General features: G+C 47.1%; 1 protein-coding gene across 6 annotated transcripts in view; it reads left to right on the top strand.

The window, feature by feature from the left end:
- The first annotated feature begins 6835 nt into the window (after positions 1-6835).
- The window catches only part of LOC120296931 (zinc finger protein 286A-like), a 37130-nt gene continuing 24509 nt past the window's right edge, over positions 6836-19456 (top strand). For 3 of the 6 annotated variants that reach the window (XM_039318992.1, XM_039318988.1, XM_039318987.1), the window contains exons 1-4: positions 6842-6964; positions 8650-9402; positions 12489-12726; positions 16730-16809. In XM_039318992.1, the coding sequence (XP_039174926.1) occupies positions 8788-9402; positions 12489-12726; positions 16730-16809 (933 nt within the window). In that variant the 5' untranslated portion in view covers positions 6842-6964; positions 8650-8787. The other 3 variants (XM_039318989.1, XM_039318991.1, XM_039318990.1) reach the window with 3 other exon arrangements.

The following is a 19456-nucleotide window of genomic DNA, read 5'->3' as shown; positions in this document are numbered from 1 at the left end:
GACTTCAATTCCCAGGATTCCCCAGCCAGCATGGCTAGTTGAGTACTTCTGGGGGATGAAGTCCATAAGTCTTAAGAGTTGCCAGGTTTGGAGACCCTGGTCTAGTGCAGGGGTAGGCCACCGTGGCTCTTTTATGACTCGTGGACTTCAACTCCCAGAATTCCTGAGCCAGCATGCTGAGGGGAAAGGGAGAGGTTTCCAAGCTGAGCCAGGCTGGCTCAGGAATTCTGGGAGTTGAAGTTCACGAGTCATGAAGGGGCCATTGTTTCCCCATGCTGGCTCAGGAATTCTGGGAGTTGAAGTCCACGAGTCATAAAAGAGCCAAGGTGGCCTACCCCTGGTCTAGGGGATAAGTTGAACAGATTGCCGCTTCTACCTATAAAGAAAAATCATAGCATTGGGAATAAATTGTTAAACTATTCAGAATGGTTGGGGATTCTCTTTTCATTGATTTGACCCAGTAGCGGTTGGCAGAATATCTGCGATGAACTATTTCAACTCGGATTCCTGCACAGAAGCGGGATTGGATTTGATGGCTTTTTCTCCGTTTTTTCTACAATCGTATGCCAGAGATACATTATTATAAATATTCTCAATGAAATAGTTATGCAGCAGAGCTGGAGGGACACCTGACACAGAATCTATACAGATAGTAAAGATTCAACTATGTGAAATCAAGTAAGAAATTTGGCCCCGCTTTTGTGCCACGAAGCGTGCAGAAGGTTTCTGTGGACATCCCTTGTATTTCTCCACCACCTTGCTGAATAAAAGCAACTTTTCATTTTATACTATTTGTATAGACATTTATGAGGTAGGAAATAAACAGAAATGAAAACTGTCTGGATTCCCAGCATTGATTTTTGTCATTTTTATTGTGGCTGTTCAGCTCGACTGGGTCGAGTTTTCCATCAGGACTCTTATTATGTTAACAGGGAGTCCTTGACTTACGACCAGGCGTTTAATAACCATTCAAAGTTACAACGGTGCTGGAAAAAAAGGTAACTTACGACCTGGTTTCACACTTGATGACTTCGCACTCCCCTCCCCATTTGACAACCGGCATTTATTTATGGTTTGCGCAATAGTGAGTAGAGAAAATGTGACAGTGATACAAAAGGAGCCGGAGTATCGGTGGCAGAAAGTCTGCTCGGAGTGGGGTGACAGGAGCCCCTTGTAGTCCAGCCCAACTCAGCTCAAAACCCAGGAGACTACAGTTAGTCCTTGACTTGCAACCGTAATTAAGCCTGGAATCAAGGTCGTAAGTTGTGCCGCTGGTTAAATGGGTCATCACATCACCAGCCTGATTTTATGACATTTATTGTGGCAGTCATTAAGCAAATTTTATGACTGGAGCCGTGGTGGTGCAGTGGTTAGAATGCACTATTGCAGGCTAACTGCTCACAGCCAGGAGTTCAATCCTGACCAGCTCAAGGTTGTCTCAGCCTTCCATCTTTCCGAGGTCGGTAAAATGAAGACCCCGATTGTTGGGGATCAGTATGCTGACTCTGTAAATCACTTGGAGAGGGCCGTAAAGCACTGTGAGGCAGTATATAAGTCTTTAAGTGCTATTGCTATTGTTAAGCAAGCATATTGTCCACAGTGGACAATTTTGCTGCAAACTGTAATGTGGTCCAATCAGTGGCAAGGAGGCCAACACATTTTTGCTAATTTGCCAAAACAGGAACTATTCCCAAGTTGCAACTCCCATTCTATGGGCAAAGACAGATCGGTACGTGGGACACCATTTTCCTGAATTACATTGAGGCCTTTTCTGAATGGGTGGAAGCTTTCTCCGTGTGCAATAAAATTGCAAATGCCACTGCAAGGTTATTGCCCCCACGGGTCTTTTGTTGTTGGGGCCTGCCATTCCAAATTTCAAGAAAAAAGAGCACACATCTTGTGTTACCCGACTCTTTGAAGCCTTTACCCCACAATTGGGAATAAAGAAACTCTTGTCTCCAATAACCACATACATGGGCAGACTTTTTGCCAGCCATTCTAGCAGCTTTTAGGGGCTCCATCTCCAGGTCAGCTGGACACAGCCCCTATGAAATCGTGTTTGGTTTCCCATGTTCACTAGGAGACCAGGGGAGGATGCACTGATTGGGAGTCCAGAATCTCTTCGCAGAAATTGCCAAACCTAAGGCTGTTTCTAGAGCAGGGCTTTTCAACCTTTTCACCCATTGTACCACTTTTAGGATACAGCAATATCCGAGTACCACCAGTCGCCTAGCAAGGTGTCAAAAACTTGACCAAAAGAAAAAAAAAGGAAAAAAGTGATAAAGTACAGGTAATCCTCGACTTACAACAGTTCACTTAGTGACTGTACAAAGTTACAATGGCACTGAAAAAAGTGCCTCCCAAGCCACAGCTGAGCAAGACATCTGCTTGCCCGCTTGGTGGCACTCTTCCTCTTGTCTGAGGTTTTCATTGTTGTGAGCATGGATTGGCAGTGAGGGTGGGGTGGGAAGGTGTTTGGTTTTTATTCCCTCCGTCTGCTGGGTGGTTGCAGCAGGTTTTGGTCACTTCATATGACCCTGGGATACTGTGACTGTCATAAATATGAATCACTTGCCAAGCATCTGAATGTAAATCACAGGACCCTGGAGAGGCTGCAACATTCCAGTTGATTGGCACTTCTGGGCTCAGCAGAAGCTTCTGGGCTCAGCAGATCAGTGCTGCTTTCTAGCTGATTGGTGCTTCTTCAGGGCTCAGCAGAAGCACCGGGATCAGCGCCAAGCTCCAGCTGGAGCCTGGCGCTGATCCTGGCACTGATCCTGGCGCTTCCACTGAGCCCTGACAGCCCTGAAGAAGCGCCAATCAGCTGGAAAGCGGCACTGATCCTGGCGCTTCCGCTGAGCCCTGACAGCCCTGCAGCTCCAGCCGTCTCTCGCTCAGGCTTGTGCAGTGCTGCCACCGGTTCAGCTCATTCCCCTCCACTACCACTTTTCTAGGATGGTTGTGTACCACCTGCCAGGTGCCAATGTACCACAGATGGTATCCGTACCACTGGTTGAAAAGTCCTGGACTAGATGACCTCCAAAGTCCCTTCCAACATTATTATTATTATTATTATTATTAATCCACAGGTGTACATGGACACAAACCGAGGCGTGTTCCTCCCTCCCCCATTTTTTCCCCTTCTCAGTTTTATCCACAGGATCCAAGACAGGAAGACCTACAGGCCTACATTCTTTTCAAAGTACATCTCATGGGACAATCAATGCCTAGAACAGTGGTTCTCAATCTTTCTAATGCCGCGACCCCATAATACAGTTCCCCATGTTGTGGTGACCCCCAACCACTTATACATCACCGGGTGCCAGGGGCCTGGCCAAAGAAAAGGGGGAAAAATGGCGGACAGCCTTGTTTGGCGACCCCGTGAAATGGTCGTTCGACCCCAAATGGGGTCCCGACCCACAGGTTGAGAACCACTGGCCTAGAAGACCCGCAGCACAGTTATAACAACAGTGTTTGTAGAATTGGCACAAGCAACTTACGAACAACTCAGCTTTTTGTGTAAGGGAACTTTTGATATTCGGGGAGGTCACATCCAGCTATTTCTTTGTGAAGTACTCTCAAGCCTAGAAGAGATAGCTACTGCTTATGACTTGTGGCCGGGAATGTTCTTTCCCTTTGGATCCTCTCCAGACATGGTGGATCTAAGAAAAGTGACATGCATCCTAGTTAAAAGTATCAACCCCACATCTCCCCTCATTGAAGCTCTGACCAAAGAAATGCCAGACATCAGGACCGCAGTCATCCAAAATTGTGTGGCTATTGATTATGTACTATTAAGGGCGGGTCAAGACTGAATCCTTTCAAAGTCTTTATTGTTTTAACCTAACCAACTGTCAGAAGTAAGTCTTCATCCTGGTTCATCCAAGCCGGGGATAAATAAGCAACATGGCGACTGCTTTGGGAAGAAGGTTACAGTTTATTGAAGAAGCAGGAAGATGGTCCTTGCAAGAAAGAGCAGAGGAGAGGAAAGAGGAGTTGAGCACATGGGCAGTAGGTTTTTATATCCCCTCTAGCCTTGTTTGGAATAGTTTCCTGTTCCTGTGCCATGAACCTTGAGGCTATTTCTGAGTGTTTGTCTAGGCCAGTGGTTCTCAACCTGTGGGTCGGGATCCCATTTGGGGTCGAACGACCATTTCACGGGGGTCGCCAAACAACGCAGTCCGCCATTTTTTCCCCCTTTTCCTTAGCTGTGCTACTCCCTTTTATTCTACTGGCTTTTGAAAGCCAATAGAATAGACTCTTGAATAGAGTCTAATTCTATTGGCTTTCAAAAGCCAATAGGAATTGTCCAGGCTGTCTCTGCCCTGCTGAGCCCACCAAAAGTCCCATTCTGCAAACGGTGCTGCACCAGTTGAGTAGTCCTCGACTTACGACCAGTTGAGTAGTTCTTGACTTATGACTGGTTGGGGGTCGCGGCATTAAAAAGGTTGAGAACCACTGGTATAGGCCTTGATATCTGTGGTTTAATCATATTATCATATCCTGCTTCCCAGGTGATGGGGCTAATGACTCCTAGAGTTTGGGTGGGGCATGCAGATTTTCTCTTTGTCTTCTTGAGTGCTCTGGCTCCAACTTTCTGATGGTTTTACATCTGCATTTGTATGGGGCTAGCTCTTGCTTGGGGCAGAGAGATAGATTTGGGGCCAGGTTTGGTTTTAAAAAATCCTTTGGAGGAAAAATATATTTTTCTGCCCTTTTAATATTTCCTTCTCTGGGCTAACTTCCCTCACAACAATGACAATTACACTGAAGCAAGACTAGCCAAGTTCAAAACTATAGCCATTCACATCTCCCAAGATCCGGAGCGGTGGAATTGGTTTTGGCTCGTGTCTTGGTTACCTGATTTGGGATCCTGGAGGAGGAAAATTGTTCCAATGTTTCCGTTTGAATAATTTGCCTTTGTATGAATTTCCTCCGTCTTTCAGTGTATTAGATCTGCTTTCCCAAAATGTTATTTCTGTGTGTTAAATTTGTCTTCCTGAAGTACTGTACCTCCATACCAACTGGATGGCTACTAACCTACCGGCAAGAATGAATACAAAAGCCTGTTGATGTTCTGAATGGGTGATGAGCGGGCCCCATTTTGTGGCATCTCCTGATGCCAAGGGAAGAAATGTGTGAGACTAGGCCAAAGCCTAGTAAGGCCTGTAAGCAGGGTGGAGAAAAGCCAGGGAAAGGAACCAAGTTGTTAAGGGAACAAAAGGGAGCACATGGGAAGCCCCTCCCCAAGTCTGACCAGCAAAGCAGCTGCATGGGAAGCCCCTCCCCACCAATTCTGGGATAAAAAGAGGTCCTGAAGCCTGCCCAGTTTTTTTGAGTTGCTTTTGGATCCCAGACTTGGCAGCTTCCCTTCCTCTGACTAGTGCCTGGCAGTCTAGTAGTGGACGCTGGTAAGTGTGTCTCTGTGTGTGTTCAAGAACAAAAATATATCAATAAAAGTTGGCTCTTATTCTAAATGCACTGGGCCTCTGTGTATTTTAAAGAACCATTTGTGCCTCAGTGTTCAGTTGATTTGGGATTGAGTGTGGCAGTTTTCCAGGCCTGTGAGTGTGTGTGTGTGTGTGTGTGTGTGAGTGACCATAAGCTGAACCTGAGAGCACCTTTGTGTAACAGCTGGGGACCAGGGGTTGGGGACCCCTGATTTAGAGACTCTAAATGAATCTAACCCTAAGTGGGTTTTTTTCAGGCAATATCCCAACATAGCTGCTAATTTGTACCCAGGTATGCCAAATGGGCGTAGTCTATTATTGGGTTATTTAACCCTTGCAGAAGATCATCTGCAATCTGAGCAACAGACCTGAAAGAATTAATCAGTGAAACAACTTGCCTCCAGAAGTTGTGGGTGCTCCATTACTACAAGTTTTGGACAAGAGTCCAAGTATTCTTTATGTTGTCCATCTAGCTTTCCCAACCTGTTTATTACCTAACTACCCAACCACTTTAGCAAGCAACTAAATTTCATTTTTAATGTGTGCCAATGACAAAATCTCTCTCTCTCTCTCTCTCTCTCTCTCTCTCTCCCTCCCTCTCTCTCTCTCTCACACACACACACACACAGAGGACATGCCCTTTCCTGGGGTGTGTGGCTGATGGGTGAGGAGTTGCTCTTCTAATCCTATCACTCTGCTATTGTTAGCTATCAGGTTTTGCTGAAAGGGATTTTGAAAGATCCTGGCTTGAATGGATTTCTGCAGATAATGATGATGATGATGGAAGGGACCTTGGAGGTCATCTAATCCAACCCCCTGCTCAGGCAAGAAACCCTATACCATTTCGGAGAAATGGCTGCCCAGTCTCTTCTTAAAAACTTCCAGTGTTGGAGCATTCACCGCTTCTGGAGGCAGGTTGTTCCACTGGTTAATTGTTCTGTCAGGAAGTTTCTCCTTAGTTCTAGGTTGCTTCTCTCCTTGATTAGTTTCCATCCGTTGCTTATTGTCCTGCCTTCAGGCGCTTTGAAAAATAGCTTGACTATTTAGAAAATAGCTTTGACTATATCTATCTGTCCATCCTTCCATCCATCCATCCATCCATCCATCTGTATCTAGATAGATAGATAGATAGATAGATAGATAGATAGATAGATAGATAGATAGATAGATAGATAGATAGATAGATAGATAGATAGATAGATGTCTGAAATGGGATAGGGTTTCCTGTTTGAGCAGGGGGCTGGACTAGAAGACCTTCAAGGTCCCTTCCAGCTCTTATTCTGATTCGGATAACCTCCGTCGCCCGTCCGGCCCTAGAGAGCTGAGGGGAAGGAGGCAGAGCCGCGGCCGGGCGGGAGGGGGCGCCCGCGTGTTTCCTTCCGCCGATTCAGCGGCGGAGCGTCAGGGCGAAGCGAGGCGGAGATTGGTGAGCGCAGTTTCGGCCGTGAGTCTCGTGGGGCCTCCAGGGATCGCAAGCCCAGCGGACAGCGCCGGGGAGGAGAGGAGCCGCGCGGGTACGGGCCGGAGTTGTTGGGCGGGTAGAGCAGGGCGGCCTCCAACCTTGCAATCCTGCGCGGGGAAGGCGGCGGGTTGCTCCCGAGCTGCGGCAGAGCAGCGTGACGCCTCCGCCTCGGGGATCCCGCGCTCCCACCCAGCCCCCTCGTCCGGGATCGTCCTCGGAGCCAAAGGAGCCTGGGCGGGTTGCGTTGCATTGCATTGCACACCAGAGCCTTGAGCTGCGCGCCTCGCTCGCCTTTCCAGCGCAACGGTGCAGGCCGGAGGCTTGGCGGGCCGGGGAAAGACGGGGTTCTGGGGAGCAAAGGAGGAAGGGGCGATCTCCCCCCCCCATTTTCTGTCCGTCTCTCCTGCGGGTGGCCGCCTTTGCAGGGCCGGCACCGAGCTCCTGCCTGGGGGTGGGGGGAGGCGGGAGGCGGCGAATGCGCTGGTTCCGGCTTAATCCGTTTGGGAGAGGAGAAGGGGACAGGCCGGTTTGCACTTCCCTTGTGCCCGCTGGCCCCGAATAAAGAGGCAGAGAAAGAGGTTTTAATCTGGTAATGCTGTTGTTCCTTTCACCAGTGGATCCGCTGCCAGCATCCTATGATTTCAGCTGTAAAAATGTAGGTCCACTTTGATGTGCAAAAGTAAGATCCATTGCAATAGAAGAGAGCACCCCTAACTCCGGGTTAAACTACCTGCAGGGGTCTTCAAACTTGGCCCTTTTACAATTTGTGGACTTCAACTCCCAGAATTCCTCAGCCAGGCTGAGGAATTCTGGGAGTTGAAGTCCACAAGTCGTATAAGGGCCAAGTTTGAAAACCCCTAAACTACGGGGTCCTTAATGCTCTCTGAGGTGGTTGTTTGCTTTCCAACGTCTCATTACCTGATTAGGTAACATCATCAGCTCTTAGGGCAGCAAGGACTCAGAAGAATAATGTAGTAGCCTTTAAAAGTCCCAAAAGTGCTTTTCTCCAAAAGGCAACTGGACTTTGTTTTTGTTTTTTTTTCTTTGAAAATATTTGGCTCCTCATCTAAGAAGCTTCTTTAATTCCTTCTTGGATGAGAAGCGAAACGTTTTCAAAAGAAAAGCGGAAAAAAAACCCCCAAGAATGTCTAGTTGCCTTTTGGGACAACCATGACTGGATGATTGAGAATCTTCATAGTGTCCTAGTCTTTAAAGTGCTGAATGTTTTTAAAGGCTTCCTTTGATTATTCTTTTTTATTCTACCCATATTTTGTGGTATAACCGGATGGGGCTTGTTAGCTTACTGCAAGGGTGTCAAACTCAATTTCATTGAGGGCCACATCAGCATTGCGGTTGCCCTCGGGGGGGGGGGATGGCCAGGGTGGTACATTGGCTCCCGGCCGGCCTGGGCCAAGGCAGCAGGGGCCGTTCCCTCACTGTTTCCAGGATGCCTTCGCGGGCCACATGAAACCACTTCACCCCCCCCCCCCCGGGCCTTGTGTTTGACATTTCTGGCTTACTGGTAAGGCTCCTTTCAGATAGATTGGGGAATGGATTGGAAAGGACCAAAGACCTCAGTTTAACACAACACAGCAAGGAGAACAAAATGGTCAAGTAGCTGCTCTTTCTCACTTTATTAAGTGATAATTTCAGAATACGAGAGGACATGGAAAACACTGCATCGCCTTATGATGTTTCGGTGAAAACGATCTAATTTGAAAATGCTCTAAATTTTAGATCTACGAAGGTCATCTGAAGAGAAAGTGAATAAGAGGGGAGCTTCAGAAGTAGACGAGAATCGAGGAGTTGAGTTTTTGCAGCTCGACATTTTGAACAAGCAAATTTGAGAGGAGCGAGAGGACCCCATTCGTTGGGATGGAGGAGCGCTGGGAAATGCAATGGCAGCAGTTCCTCAAGACGCTGGAAGGGGTTCAACCAGGAGAAGTTCAACCAGGAGAGGTTCAACCAGGAGACGGCAAGTCCCAGACGTCGGAGGCCTCTCCCTGGGAAGACCCCAAGGTCTTCCTGGCCTCCTTCGAGCAGGTGGCCCATGCGTGCCGATGGCCCAGAGGAGAGTGGGTAGCCCATCTCCTGCCAGCCCTTTGTGGAGAAGCCAAAGAGGCCTTTCAGAAGCTGGAAATCAGAGAACGGGACAACTATGAGAAGGTGAAGGACGCCATCTTGAAAGGAGAAGCCGTGAAAACGGAGGCCCAGCGTCAGCGCTTCAGGCAGTTCTGCTGCCAGGAGGTGGGAGATCCTCAGATAGTTTACAAGCAAATCAAAGAGCTTTGCCACCAGTGGCTGAAGCCAGAGAGACACACCAAAGAGCAGGTCTTGGAGCTGCTGATCCTGGAGCAGTTCCTGGCCAGCCTCCCACCGGAGCTGCGGAGCTGGATTCAACCCAGGAGGCCGGACACGTGTTCCCAGGCGGTGGCCCTGGTGGAGGACTTCCTGCGGAGTCAGCAAGGGACCAGATCCGAAGCACGTCAGGTATGATTTGATGATATCAACCTTGGTGTTTCCATGACTCAAAACGGACCTCAATGCTAGAAACACTTATAATACTTAACTGGCAATGATATAGTTCAGTCTACAGGTAATCCTCGAGTTATGACCACAATCGATCCCAATGTTTATGTTACTAAGTGAAACATTTGTGCTCCATTTTACCACTTTTCTTGCCATAGCTGTTAAGTGAATCATTGCATTTGTTAGGTTAGTAATGTGGTTGATAAGATAAGATAAGATAACCTTTATTGTCATTTTTTTACTGAGGGCACAACGGCACACATCAAAAATGAAATTTAGTTGCCCGCTCTCAAAGTGAAACACATACACGACGCACACCTAAAACATACTATGAACAATCTATGTATAGACCTATACCCCTACATATACGTAACAAATAAATATTAAACGCTGTCCATCTTGAATATATAACGGAAGGAGGAAGCTTGAGAGTTCACAAGGCTAATGAAATGAAACTATGGCTGAATCTGGATGTTCTGCAGTGGATATCACAAAGCCCCCTCCTCCCAGAAGGTAGCAAGGAAAACAGGCTGTGAAGAGGATGTGTAGTGTCCCAGATAATCTTATAGACCCTGCTCAAGCAACACTTCTGTGCTATGTTGTTAAATGAGTCTGCCTTCCCCATTGACTTTGCTTGTCAGAAGATCGCAAAAGGGATCACCTGGCCCCGGGGACACTGCAACCGTCATAAACATGAGTCAGTGGTCAAGCCTCTGAATTTTGATCATGTGACCATGGGGATGCTACAACCGTCGTAAGTGTGAAAACGGTTATAACTCACCTTTTTCCGGGCCGTTGTAACGTAGTCACTAAATTAACTGTTGTAAGTTGTAGGCTACCTGTATTTTGAGTTTTGTTGATTGTGAGCATTTTAAGCACTACTACCATCAATATTTCTGAAGTTCTGTTGGTGTCATCACTTTCCAAGTCTTTTTTCCTTTTCTTTCAGTTGCAGTCATGATTGTCATTTAATGTAGTTAATATAATAATAATAATAATAATAATAATAATAAACATGGTGCTACTACAGATGTTCCTTGACTCACAACCATTTGTTTTGTGTCTGTTCGAAGTTGCAATGACATTGAAAAAAATGATTTACAACTGGTGCTAGCACTTATGAGCTTTACTATTTTCATGGTTACACAGCCAAAATTTGGGAACTCGTCAACCAGCATTTATTTACAAGAGTTACCCAGTGTCCTTAGGTCACGTGATCACCATGTGTGACCTCAGTCAGCTTCAACTAGTAAAGTCAATAGAGAAGGCTAGATTCACTTAATGACTGCATGATTCTGCAGTGATTCACTTAACAACCATGATGAAATAGGGGTTAAATTGGGCACAACTCAGTAACCACTCTGCTTAGCAATGGAAATTACCGACATACGTTGAGGACTACCTGTATTAATTGACTGGCTGAAAGCTGATTTCGTTCCCATTTAACCACTAATGGTGAAATTATCCTACCTGTGCCAACTGTCCTCAAATTACAATCATTTGTTTAGTGCAGGGGTCTTCAAACCTGACCCTTTTATGATTTGTGGACTTCAGCTCCCAGAAGGCTGAGGAATTCTGGGAGTTGAAGTCCACAAGTCATAAAAGGGTCAAGTTTGAAGACCCCTGCTCTACATTTAGGCAAGAAAAACCAAATGCAGGGATATAGTATAGGTCAGGGGTAGGCAACCTTGGCTCTTTTATGATTCGTGGGCTTCAACTCCCAGAATTCCTGAGCCAGCCACGCTGAGGGGAAAGGGACAGGTTTCCAAGCTGAGCCATGCTGGCTCAGGAATTCTGGGAGTTAAAGTCCACAAGTCATAAAAACGCCAGGTATCACCTATACCAGGGGTCTTCAAACTTAGTCCTTTTATGACTGGTGGACTTCAACTCCCAGAATTCCTGAGCCAGCATGGCTCAGCTTGGAAACCTTTCCCTTTCCCCTCACCATGGGTGGCTCAGGAATTCTGGGAGTTGAAGACCACGAGTCATAAAAGAGCCAAGGTGGCCTACCCCTAACCTATACTATACCCCTGCATTTGGGTTTTCTTGCCTAAATGTAGAGCAGGGGTCTTTAAACTTGACCCTTTTATGACTTGTGGACTTCAACTCCCAGAATTCCTCAGCCAGGCACGCTGGCTGAGGAATTCTGGGAGTTGCAGTCCACAAGTCATAAAAGGGCCAAGTTTGAAGATCCTGGTTTAGTGAAACAAGCTACAATGGCCCTGAAAATAAATGACTTATGACCGATTTTCACACTTACAACTGTTGCAGCATCTTGTGATCAAAATTTGGGCACTGACATGTATTGCGGTGTCCCGGAGTCACGTGATCCCCATTTTTAAACTTCCCAGCCAGCATCCGATGAGTAAAGTCAATGGGGAAAGCCAGATTCACTTAATGACATCATGTTTCACTTAGCAACTGCAGAGACTTCTTTAACAACGGTGGCAAAAAAAGATTGCAAAAGAAGGCACAACTCAACTTAAAAACTGCCTTGCTTAGTTAATGGACATTTTGGGCTCCGTTGTGGTCGTAAGTCGAGGATGACGTGGACAAAGAGTCTTATGCTGTGGTGGCGTAGTGGTTAAAAGGCAACACTGTGGGCTACTTCTGCTGACTGCCAGCAGTTCGGCAGTTCGAGTCTCGCCAGCTCGATTCAGCCGTCCGTCCTTCCGACGTCGGTAAAATGAGGACCCAGATCATTGAGGGCAAATATGCTGACTCTGTAACACCGCTTAGAGAGGGCTGTGAAGCACCGTGAAGCGGTATATAAGTCTTAAGGGCTATTGCCCTGCTAATATTTTCACTTTTTATTTTGTGCAGAGCAATGTAAATTTCGCGAGCTTAATTCCAGAGAGAAAATGCATTGGCACAGCATTTTCTGCAGGGCAAACCCAGTGATATTAAAAATACTGAGCAAGAATTGTGAGCGTAGTATTATGTAGCTCATTTGTAATAATCTCCCAATAACCTTCGTGAGAACCAGACAACCAGCCCTACTGAGATTCTTGCTTTTTGGGCACGTTGAATCCTGTTGATCCGAGTAGGCCTTGTCTTCCCTGTTTCAGGAGCCACCAAAGGAAGGTCCCACCAATTCCAAACGTGCTGAGAAGGAGCCCTTAGTAACCATGAAGAGAGAAAACGCCAAGAAGGAGCCCTTAGAAGCTGTGAAGAGAAAAAACGCCGAGAAGGAGCCCTTAGTAGTCGTGAAGACAGAAAACACTGAGGAGGAACACTTAGAAGCCGTGAAGACAGAAAACATTGAAGTGGAGATCAGTATGCCGGGTAAGAATGCCCTAGGAATGAGCAAACACCAAATCCTTTCTGCATTTTATGGGATGCTTAAACTGAGGGCAGATTTTTTGCACCTTGATCAGTTTCCTGGAAAGCAAATTTCGATAAATGCAATAGGGCAGGGGTAGGCAACCTTGGCTCTTTTATGACTCGTGGACTTCAACTCCCACAATTCCTGAGCCAGCCACGCTGAGGGCAAAGGGAGAGGTTTCCAAGCTGAGCCATGCTGGCTCAGGAATTTGGGAGTTGAAGTCCACGAGTCATAAAAGAGCCAAGGTTGCCTAACCCTGCCCTATATCATTTCAGAGAAGTGACTGTCTAGGACAAGGGTCTTCAAACTTGGCTCTTTTATGACTCGTGGACTCCAACTCCCAGAATTCCTGAGCCAGCCATGCTGAGGGGAAAGGGAGAGGTTTCCAAGCTGAGCCAAGCTGGCTCAGGAATTCTGGGAGTTGAAGTCCACGAGTCATAAAAGAGCCAAGGTGGCCTATCCCTGGGCTAGGGGGAATCACCAAATCGGTTGTAGCTGAATTCTGAAGGAATAATGTTTGTCACGGCTATAAGAGAACAGCTTAGTACAATCTCAGCAGCTTTAAAAATGTGTGGACTTCAACTTTCCCCAGGGGAATTCTGGGAGCTGAAGTCCATACATTTAAGAGTTGCCTGGGTTAAAAAAACATCGATAGAGGAGAAGACCTCATGGCAGGTTGCAATCCATTAAAAAAAAACCAATTAAAACAAATAAAAAAAATAATGGAAGCATATTTCAATAACAGTCTTCCTACCCCTTCCTTCATTATGGACAGTTTCTGATCAGTCTTCACGGTGGAGCTGTGTAGGACACATTGTTGTATTTCGGACAAGTGGCCAGAGCCAGGATTATGGGGCCAGACCCAAAGGTGCTATTTCAAGAGGCAACTGGACTTTCTTTGTAGATGTTTGGCTTTTCATCCAAGAAGCTTCTTCAGCTTTGATGGGACGGTGGGGAATGGAAGGATTTAAAGTCCTTGCAGACATAGGAGAACAAACCCATCAAGACAGTAGTCCATCTGCCTTTAAAAGACAAAGACCACATTTTGGACAGAAAGGACCGCTGGCTTGAAAGAGGGGGTCAAAGAGGTCCTCTGTGTCAAAATTGAACGAAATTGAGGGATACGACATCATCTATCTCAGTGGTGGCGAACCTATGGCATGCGTGCCAGAGGCGGCACTCAGAGCCCTCTCTGTGGCCACACGTGCCGCCGCTGCCAGCAGCTTGTGCAGGTCCATTAGGCTGCTGCTGCCACCCAGGCCAGCAGCCGCACCCAGCACAAAGGAGGCGAAGCGGCCAGCTAGCGAGCTCAAGTAGAAATGGTAGAGCAGGCCCACACCCAGCAAGCCAAAGGCCACCCCAAGCAGGGAAAGCCGGATCCCCATCGGTGTCATGGCCCCCCAGTCCCAGCTAGAATTGCATGCCTCCCCCATCTATGCTGGGCCTCCTGCCCACCGCCCCACCCACCAGAGACCCCCTGGATCTCCCCCAACCCTGCCCACTGCCCCACCTGCCAGAGACCCCTGGATCTCCCCCAATCCTGCCCGGCCTCCAAAGGCGTCCCCCCCATGAGCAGCATCGAGGTGGCCATGCCCACCCCAGCCACACCCACTCAGTGGGCCACACCCCATACCCCCCCTGAGGGCACCACAATGCCCTGGCACTTTGCAATAATTAAGTGGGTTTGGGGTTGTGGTTTGGGCACTCGGCCTCTAAAAGGTTCACCATCACTGATCTATCTCTTACAACAGTCCTTTTCAGCAGTTCCAAGAATGCTCCACAACCATTTGCACCACTCAGGTGACCCTGAGGACACAGATAAACCCCCAGGTGGCCTCAATGACGCTCTAAAACAGGGGTCTTCAGACTTGGCCCTTTTTTGACTTGTGGACTTCAAATCCCAGAATTCCTCAGCCGATGTGCCTGGCTGAGGAATTCTGGGAGTTGAAGTCCACAGGTCATAAAAGGGCCAAGTTTGAAGACCCCCCTGCTCTAAAAGGATGCCAATGACCAGCTATCTGCAAGGAGTATAAATCCTTCGATTCCCCCCACCATCCAGTCAGAGTTGAAGAAGCTTCTTGGATGAGACTCGAAACGTCTTCAAAGAAAAACAAGAAAGTCCAGTTGCCTCACGAAAAAGCACCTTTGGGGGACAACCATAACTCAGAATCTTCATAGACATATGGGACCAGACCATTCCTGTCCTGGAAGGGTCTTAGCTGCCTGTGGGGCACATTGGGAATTTGTGGCTTGTGGTTTGGCATTAGGGACAGATTTCTCTGGCTTTTATACCTTTTACTGATGAATTCTACTTGAAGTAACTAGCTATATATTGTTAATAGGTTCTATAACGGTGGTTCTCGACCTGTGGGTTGGGACACCATTTGGGGTCGAATGACCATTTCACGGGGGTCGCCAAACAACGCAGTCCACCATTTTTTCCCCCCTTTTCCTTAGCTGTGCTACTCCCTTTTATTCTGTTGGCTTTTGAAAGCCAATAGAATAGACTCTCTTGAATAGAGTCTAATTCTATTGGCTTTCAAAAGCCAATAGGAATTGTCCAGGCTGTCTCTGCCCTGCTGAGCCTGCCAAAAGTCCCATTCTGCAAACAATGCGGCACCAGTTGAGTAATCCTCGACTTACGACCGGTTGAGTAGTCCTTGACTTACAACCGGTTGGGGGTCGCGGCATTAAAAAGGTTGAGAACCACTGTTCTATAAGGTGCAGTACAAGTACTACCTTTATTGTAAAGTGGTTACCTACAGGTAGTCTTGGGACACACGCCCATTTATTTAGCAACCATTCAAATTTGAGCGAAACTAAAAAAAAGGATTTGTGACTGATCCTCACAGTTATGACTGTCACAGCATCTCTACTGTCCCATGATCAAAATTCAGGTGCTTAAGAAACCCTCACACATTTACAATAGTTAAAGTCCACACATCATATGGCTGTCAAAGTTAGAAATGCTGGTTTAGCAGAAGCGTGATTTGGATCAAAACTGTCCCTTCAGATCAGACATGTCAAACACAAGGCCCGGGGGCCGGATGCGGCCCACAAAGTGGTTTCATGTGGCCCGCGAAGCCATCCTGGAATCAGTGAGGGAACGGCCCCCACTGCCTTGGCCCTGGCCCAGGCCGGCCGGGAGCCAATGTACAATTTTGTGGTGGCCATCTATGCTGAAACGCATTCAGTCTTAGCTCCAGAAGGCCATCTGGAAACAGCAAGGAACCAGCCCCTGCGGTGTTGGCCCCGCCCCCTGGGTGCATGCTGGGGAGGTGTCATCCTTTGTGAGGAATGAAGAAATGGACCATGCCTTGGCGCTTGCCCCGGTCCCACCCCCTTCTGCCAGAGACCCTCAGATCTGTCCCACTCCTGCCCAGGCCCCCACAGGCCCCCTTGACACAAATGATGTAGAGCTGGCCCCACCCACCCAGTAGGCCACACCCACTCCATCCATGCCCACCCAGTAGGCTGCACCCATCCTGGCCACACACACACACACACACACCCCCGAGGGCAACCACAATGCTGATGCGGCCCTCAGTGAAATTGAGTTTGACACCCTGGCTTTAGATATATTTTTTTTCCTCATTCGATCGGTATTTTCTGTAAGACTTGCCATAATCTTGGCAAGAGCAGAACTCCTCGATCAGAGCAGACCCCAGTCAAACCTTTCAGGCCCATCCTCTATAGAAAGAGGGGACATCCTTTTCCACTCTGAAAAGTAATTAAATGGGCATAAAGAAGGATAAGTAAGAAAGGGAAAAAATCACTTGGCAATTTCTAAAGTGGAAACGAAAGGGAAGGGGGGGGGGCAAAAGAGGCCATTTCTCACCCGTATACGCTTTCAAAAATGTCTTCTGCAAGGCTTCTGTGGTTCACAACATGACAGGCCTTGTGTGCAGCTGTGTGTCCAGCCACTTAAGTTGACCTCTTCCTATTGTAATGTCTTGCTTTCAGCTGCAGGACCTAGAATCGAATCCCCAGACCCTCCCAGCTCATCGCCTCCTTCCGAAATGGTCCAAACTCCTTTGAAAGAGGTACGTGCGTCGACCTTGTGAGAAGAGGTTTGCCCTGTACCAGATTAGGGGTATGTAATATTGGCATGGGAGGGGCACAGTGGCCCAACGATTAAAGATGCTGAGCTTGTCAGCTGGAAAGTTTTATCTAATTTTGGTCGCCTTATTATAAAAAAGATGTACAGTAATAATAATAATAATAATAATAGCGATGATCGATAATAATAATAATAATAATAATATTGGGAAGGGACCTTGGAGGTCATCTAGTCCAACCCCCTGCTCAGGCAGGAAACCCTACACCATTTTGGACAAATGGCTGTCCAGTCTCTTCTTAAAAACTTCCAGAAGTTTTACTGCTTCTGGAGGCAGGCTGTTCCACTGATTAATTGTTCTCACTGTCAGGAAGTTTCTCCGTAGTTCTAGGTTGCTTCTCTCCTTGATTAGTTTCCACCCATTGCTTCTTGTCTTGCCTTCAGGTGCTTTGGAAAATAGCTTGATTCCCTCTTCTTTATGGCAGCCCCTGAGATATAGAAGAGGGAATCAAGCTATTTTCCAAAGCACCTGAAGGCAGGACAAGAAGCAATGGGTGGAAACTAATCAAGGAGAGAAGCAACCTAGAACTACGGAGAAACTGGAAAGGGTGCGGAAAAGCAACGAAGAGGATTAGGGGGCTGGAGGCTAAAACATATGAAGAACGGTTGTTGGAATTGGGTACAGTGGGGCAAAAAAGTATTTAGTCAGCCACCAATTGTGCAAGTTCTCCCACATAAAAAGATGAGAGAAGCCTGTAATTGTCATCATAGGTAGACCTCAACTATGAGAGACAAAATGAGAAAAAAAATCCAGACAATCACATTGTCTGATTTGGAAAGAATTTATTTGCAAATTGTGGTGGAAAATAAGTATGTGGTCACCTACAAACAAGCAAGATTTCTGGCTCTCACAGACCAGTAACTTCTTCTTTAAGAGGCTCCTCTGTCCTCCACTCATTACTTGTATTAATGCCACCTGTTTGAACTTGTTATCAGTATAAAAGACACCTGTCCAGAACCTCAAATAGTCACACTCCAAACTCCACTATGGTGAAGACCAAAGAGCTGTCGAAGGACACCAGAAACAAAATTGTAGACCTGCACCAGGCTGGGAAGACTGAATCTGTAATAGACAAGCAGCTTGGTGTGAAGAAATCAACTGTGGGAGCAATAATTAGAAAATGGAAGACATACAAGACCGCTGATAATCTGGAGGCCTCGATCTGGGGCTCCACGCAAGATTTACCCCGTGGGGTCAACATGATCATAAGAACGGTGAGCAAAAATCCCAGAACCACATGGGGGGGACCTAGTGAATGACCTGCAGAGAGCTGGGACCAACGTAACAAAGGCAGCCATCAGTAACACACTACGCCGCCAGGGACTCAGATCCTGCAGTGCCAGACGTGTCCCCCTGCTTAAGCCAGTACATGTCCGGGCCTGTCTGAAGTTTGCTAGAGAGCATTTGGATGATCCAGAAGAAGATTGGGAGAATGTCCTATGGTCAGATGAAACCAAAGTAGAACTGTTTGGTAGAAACACAACTTGTCGTGTTTGGAGGAGAGAGAATGCTGAATTGCATCCAAAGAACACCATGCCTACTGTGAAGCATGGGGGTGGCAACATCATGCTTTGGGGCTGTTTCTCTGCAAAGGGACCAGGATGACTGATCCGTGTACAGGAAAGAATGAATGGGGCCATGTATTGTGAGATTTTGAGTGCAAACCTCCTTCTATCAGCAAGGACATTGAAGATGAAACATGGCTGGGTCTTTCAGCATGGCAATGATCCCAAACACACTGCCCGGGCAACGAAGGAGTGGCTTCGTAAGAAGTATTTCAAGGTTCTGGAGTGGCCTAGGCAGTCTCCAGATCTCAACTCCATAGAAAACCTTTGGAGGGAGTTAAAAGTCTGTGTTGCCCAGCGACAGCCCAAAAACATCACTGCTCTAGAGGAGATCTGCATGGAGGAATGGGCCAACATACCAGCAACAGTGTGTGCCAACCTTGTGAAGACTTACAGAAAACGTTTGACCTCTGTCATTGCCCACAAAGGATATATAACAAAGTATTGAGATGAACTTTTGATATTGACCACATACTTATTTTCCACCATAATTTGCAAATAAATTCTTTCCAAATCAGACAATGTGATTGTCTGGATTTGTTTTCTCATTTTGTCTCTCATAGTTGAGGTCTACCTATGATGACAATTACAGGCCTCTCTCATCTTTTTTAAGTGGGAGAACTTGCACAACTAGTGGCTGACTAAATACTTTTTTGCCCCACTGTATGTCTAGTCTAGTGCAAAGGACTTAGGGGAGACATGATAGCAATGTTCTAATATTTGAGGGGCTGCCACAAAGAAGGGAGGGGGAATCAACCTATTTCCCAAAGCACCAGAAGGAAAGACAAGAAACGATGGAAATTAATCAAGCAACCTAGAACTAAGGAGAAATCTTGATAATCTGGGTTGGAGACCTATGCGCCGCACTACAGGTTGAGTTCCTGTTACTTGCCCCAGTTCCTGCCCACCTAGCAGTTTATAACAGCATGCAAATGTGAGTAGATAAATAGGTACCACTTCCGTGGGAAGGTAACCGTGTTCCATGCTCCTTGGTGTATAGTCACACT

Source organism: Crotalus tigris, unplaced genomic scaffold, assembly GCF_016545835.1.
Source record: "Crotalus tigris isolate CLP2741 ecotype Arizona unplaced genomic scaffold, ASM1654583v1 scf7180000021815.149296, whole genome shotgun sequence".
NCBI classification, from domain to species: Eukaryota; Metazoa; Chordata; class Lepidosauria; order Squamata; family Viperidae; genus Crotalus; species Crotalus tigris.
The sequence above is the reverse complement of the archived record's forward strand: the minus strand, read 5'-3'. Positions and strand labels throughout refer to the sequence as shown.